General features: G+C 44.2%; 1 protein-coding gene across 1 annotated transcript; it reads left to right on the forward strand.

Annotated features, from left to right (window-relative positions):
• Positions 1-697: 697 nt before the first annotated feature.
• cnot11 (CCR4-NOT transcription complex, subunit 11) lies at positions 698-4,777 on the forward strand. The gene is made up of 7 exons (XM_037489141.2): positions 698-1,447; positions 2,024-2,188; positions 2,550-2,702; positions 2,995-3,197; positions 3,280-3,482; positions 3,914-4,010; positions 4,253-4,777. The coding sequence occupies exons 1-7, from the start codon at positions 1,129-1,131 to the stop codon at positions 4,448-4,450; spliced, it is 1,338 nt and encodes a 445-aa protein (XP_037345038.1). The 5' UTR covers positions 698-1,128; the 3' UTR covers positions 4,451-4,777.
• The last annotated feature ends 379 nt before the right edge of the window (positions 4,778-5,156 follow it).

A 5,156-nucleotide genomic window follows, 5' to 3' on the forward strand; every position in this document is an offset into this window, starting at 1 on the left:
TAATTATGACAAAGATTGCCATATCCCAATAATCTCCACTTAGAACCTTTAAAGTTCAGTAAAACATCAAGAGAAAATTAGTCAGACCAGTTTTAATTTTATTTTGAAAAAATGTAAATTAATGTTAGTTGCATACTTGTGGAGGAGAGATCGAGGGAAAAAAGTGGCGGTCACGTTCTTCTGTTGTTTCAATAAATGTTCTAAAGTGGCTTGATTTGCCACAGTTGTAAAGCTAATTAAATAATATACATATATTATAACTTTATTTTTTAATATTTTTGGACTTTTTTAATGATTGATAATCATTTTTTTTGACCTAACATAAATTGATTTTTTTTTTAAAACACTTTTAACTTCTTTCCCGTAACATTTTTTGACCTATGAATGAACTTCATACAAAAGCGCCAGAAAAAAACAACGGCCGATCGAGCTATTTTTAAGGGGTGACAACTTTTACTGTTACTGCAGCGCAAACCCCGGAAGTACATCGCAAGGGCTTATGGGTAAAGAGTGTTGTTTGCTAGCCAAGCTAATGTTACATTTTGGTCCCTTTTATATTTAAAAGCTTTAGTTTCAAAGTAACCGTCTCGGATATATTACAATAAATTCAGAATGTAATGTCACGTGTCACAGAGAAGTTTAAACTAGATGTTTTCTTTTGAGGACAACAGTTCTCATTTGTGCGGGAAGTCGAATCCTGGAACACGGAACTACGCTACCCACAATCCAATGCTCCTGGGGGTCAGATCTGAATTTAAACGGCTAAGCAGCAGAGCTGTGTTTAACAGTTCTCTTAAAACTTCAACGGAACAGAATAATTCGGCTCAGTTCTTGCTTCTAAATATTGTGTCGACGGTTATGTAGCTACCGAACCGATCAGTGTGGGCTTTCTCGGACCGACTCTTCCGTTTGTGCCATGACTTTGCCGGTTTTTACCAGTTAGCGCTGCTAGGCTAAGCTAACTCGTTGCTAACGTGTGATGACTTTCAGTGCGTTTTTGTTTTCTGCCGCAAACATGAAGTGACGTCTCGTAGGCGATGACCGATCAACCGCATTAACTGTTAACACGGATTCACACGACACCGACCTCCGAAGAGCTGAGCTTACGTCGCCGAGGCCGGGGAGACCATGACCCTCGCCCCGAAGGAGCTGTCCAACCTCCTGAGCATCATATCGGAGGAGGCATGCACCAACACCTTCGAGAGCCTCTCCACCCACTTTCACCATTACTTCGGCAAGGCGGAGCACTTCCGAGTGGGTTCGGTGCTGGTCATGCTCCTCCAGCAGCCGGACCTGCTGCCCAGCTCTCCGCAGCGGCTCACCGCCCTCTACCTGCTATGGGAGATGTACCGCACCGAGCCGCTGGCCGCCAACCCGTTCGCCGCCGTGTTCGCGCACCTCCTGAACCCGTCGCCCCCCGGGGAGGAGCAAGAGAAGGTGCTCTCCGGTAGGTAACTCACCTGCGTCTGCCAATGACGCAGTTGTGCCGGCGTTCGTTAAGCGGACCGCGGATTGACTCACGTCGCTTCCTGCACCGAAACGTGCCTTCACCCATCCGCTCTACTTATGGGCAATATTTAGAGGCGCTTGTAACTACACACAGTGATAACTTCAATGGCTTTGTAGACAAAGATCAATTATACATTTACAATAAAATACGTTATGAACGTTTTGTATCGATGTCAGGAAATTCACAAACTACCAAATAAATCAAATATAGAACATGTATATTATTTTCAAAGTCCATGTTTTGATTATTCAATTGACAGATACCGTACCTGACAAATAATTTTGATTGCACATCAATCTCAGAAATATATATTTTTCCCAATAATACTTAACGATGTGAGGATTTACGGTCTTTTGCAGTTGAACATTATTGTAAACCGGAATTAGTTTTTGTTTTGGACATTCAAAAACTTTAATTTGAGCTTCATTACCCTGTTTCATAACATTTCTTTAAACTAAACGATGAACTGATTCATTCTAACATTGTATGTCTGTGTTCACATGACCTCTGCAGGCTTCCTGCCCCCCATCACCCAGCCGGAGAAGTTCTTCCTGTCCCAACTGATGTTGGCGCCGCCCAGGGATCTCTTCAAAAAGACGCCCAGACAGGTGTCCTGCATGGACGTCGGCAACATGCCCCAGTCCATAGACATCAGTGGTCTGCAGCTAGCGTTAGCGGGTCAGTGCACACATACACAAGCATTCATCTCCCGAAGTAACCAGCACCGCACGTGTTGTAATGGCAAAAATATATGTAACTTAAAGGCTTGAACTGTTAGTGTTTTCAAAGGTATACAGGTGTTGTTTTAGTCGAGACATTCAATACGCAAGGACAGAAGCACGACGTGCCGACTGGAGAAGTGAAACACATCTGCTCCAAACTATACAGTTCAAACTTCTTTAGTTTGGATAATCAATGGGTTTTAAGCTTATTTTCAGTGTAATATGAATTGAGTAAAAATCTGTGGAGAAACCTCATCAGCTTGTTCTTTGTTTATTTTTTATTTCATTTTCCATGCCTTGTGTGTTTCGTTGTGCAGAGCGTCAGTCAGAGCTTCCCACTCAAAGCAAAGCCAGCTTCCCCAGCATCCTCAACGACCCCGATCCAGATTCATCCAACTCTGGATTCGACAGCTCCGTGGCCAATCAGATCATCGAGTCGCTGGTCACAGGGCCCCGCCCTCCGCTGGAGAGTAAGTGCTTTTAAATCGTGTGTTTCTGCAAATTTTAAGAATAATGTGGGGAACTTCCCTTTTCTGTTGTGGTGTCTGATGATTATAATTCATTGCTGTTCACATCCTGACTCATGGTGCTGACTCTGTGCGTATGAAGACGCCTTTCAATCTGGTGTAAATGTTTCCATGGTTACCAAATGGCGGTTAGATGTAAAAAAAAAAAGAGGAAAAAAAAGTACCATCTGCAACTAAAATGCCTAACAGCGCCTTAAATGTGCGTCCAAACAACCTCACCACCTCTCGTCCACAGGTCACTTTCGCCCCGAGTTCATCCGGCCGCCACCCCCTCTGCACGTGTGCGAGGATGAGCTGGCGTGGCTGAACCCCACCGAGCCGGATCACAGCGTCCAATGGGATCGCTCCATGTGTGTGAAGAACAGCACCGGCGTGGAGATCAAACGCATCATGTCCAAGGCCTTCAAGAGCCCGCTGTCCGCCCAGCAGCAGTCACAGGTGAGCGATTGAAGCCCACCGGGTCTCTATAAAAAATGTATGTATATATATATATATAATTTCTTTCTCTTTCCCTCTCTAGCTGCTGGCCGAGTTGGAGAAGGACCCAAAGTTGGTTTATCATATCGGCCTGTCCCCGGCGAAGCTCCCTGACCTGGTGGAGAACAACCCACTGGTGGCCATTGAGATGCTGCTGAAGCTGATGCAGAGCAGCCAGATCACAGAGTATTTCTCAGTGCTGGTTAACATGGACATGTCGCTGCACTCCATGGAGGTCGTTAACAGGTGAGGCTGCTGCTGTCGGTCCTGAATGCGACGGTTCGTCCAGTCAAAGTGAGAATAATACACAAAACCGTAAAAGTCCTGCATTCAAACCCACAATGTGTGTGTGTGTGTGTTATCTGCATTGTTAGGAGAAGTTAAAGCAGTAAAATATCCTGTGTTGTTCCTGATCTTAAGTCAGATCATCGTAGCGTCACTTTTATCGGTTTGCAGTTTTTAAGCCTATCCGAGAGGATTTTAACTTTAAAGAAAGACTTTGTCCTTCAGTTGATGACAAACATTAAAAATGAACACACGTGTGACTCCCTTTGTGGAAACGCTTTTCTGTGCCGCAGCCGCCTCTTCTGATGAAGAGATGATTGCCGTCGTTACTTTGAAGAGAATAGACATTTCTTCTTTAAATCATTTAATTTTGTAATTAATTTCTTCCTCAGGTTGACCACAGCCGTGGACTTGCCCTCAGAGTTCATCCACCTCTACATCTCCAACTGCATCTCCACTTGTGAGCAAATCAAAGACAAGTACATGCAGGTAAAGTATCCAACTTTACGCATAATGATGGTTAAAATGCTTGTTTTTTAGGTCCCGTTCATCGTGCATTATTCCCAATAAAAAGGATTTAATCCTCTTCATGAGCTCAAACTAATGCATTCTACACCAACGGTGCTGAACTAAGTCTAAGTGTTAACTAACTAAGTGTTAATGGTGCTTTGTAGTTTTAAAGGTGGTATTTTGCGCTGCTGTTTAAATGTTCTTCATTCGTTGTCTTCCAGAACCGCCTGGTCCGTTTGGTGTGCGTCTTCCTCCAGTCGCTGATCCGAAACAAAATCATCAACGTCCAGGACCTCTTCATCGAGGTTCAGGCCTTCTGCATCGAGTTCAGCCGCATCCGAGAAGCCGCCGGCCTGTTCCGCCTCCTGAAGACCCTGGACACCGGAGAGAACCCGGCCGAGGCCAAACCCGCCAAATAACCACCCTCAGAGACACACTGCACAGACAGTACCAGCGGGCCCAGTTACTCCAATAGGGCCACGTTTATCGCAAATATCAAAGGGACGAGCTTCGTGTTCTTCATGTCTTTGTACGTCACAGGAGCAGAAACTAAAGCGGCCGGCTCGAGTTAATATTGTAAATATGTGGTGACGTTTTCTTCAGAGTTTAAAATCGCCATTTTCCCCTTTTTCCAGAAGTAGAAAAAAAAGGATGAACCCAGTTCGACGTTTCATTTTTTTTTTACCAGGGCTCTTTCCTTTGGAAATCTTGCGATGTTTTCTCAAATTAAACAGTGTTTAATTCAATCTTGTAGTATTTTTGTTCTTTCACTGATTTATTTTATTAGGCAAAAGAGAGAGACTTAAAGCTTAACTGCTTAAATCAGCATTAAGATTTAAAGCAATTGGTTGGTTCGGCGTGTAGCCACGCCCCCTTTCGGTCTCCAGGTTCTGTTTGGGACCACTCATATTTCATATCACATGGGAGACATGCAGGCAGGATGACATCACTCTGCTCTCAGCGCGACTTGTATTACATATTCTTTTAGTGCGTGTGGTCCAGTAGTTGATGTCACACGGGCTGCAGTACACCTGTCAATCACATGAACCAGCTACAACATTATCAGGGAACATTAAGTGACTTGAACGTTGTAATTAGTCGTCACTGGACTCAATAACGACACCG

The sequence above is a fragment of the Pungitius pungitius genome, chromosome 10 (assembly GCF_949316345.1).
Source record: "Pungitius pungitius chromosome 10, fPunPun2.1, whole genome shotgun sequence".
NCBI lineage: Eukaryota > Metazoa > Chordata > Actinopteri > Perciformes > Gasterosteidae > Pungitius > Pungitius pungitius.

What these genes read in the sequence shown, in the direction of transcription:
- cnot11 (XM_037489141.2), top strand. Translation starts at nt 1,129, where the DNA reads ATGACCCTCGCCCCGAAGGAGCTGTCCAACCTCCTGAGCATCATATCG. An exon ending in TCTGCAGCTAGCGTTAGCGG is followed by an intron (nt 2,189 to 2,549) that starts GTCAGTGCACAC and finishes TTCGTTGTGCAG; the next exon opens with AGCGTCAGTCAGAGCTTCCC. An exon ending in TCAAAGACAAGTACATGCAG is followed by an intron (nt 4,011 to 4,252) that starts GTAAAGTATCCA and finishes GTTGTCTTCCAG; the next exon opens with AACCGCCTGGTCCGTTTGGT.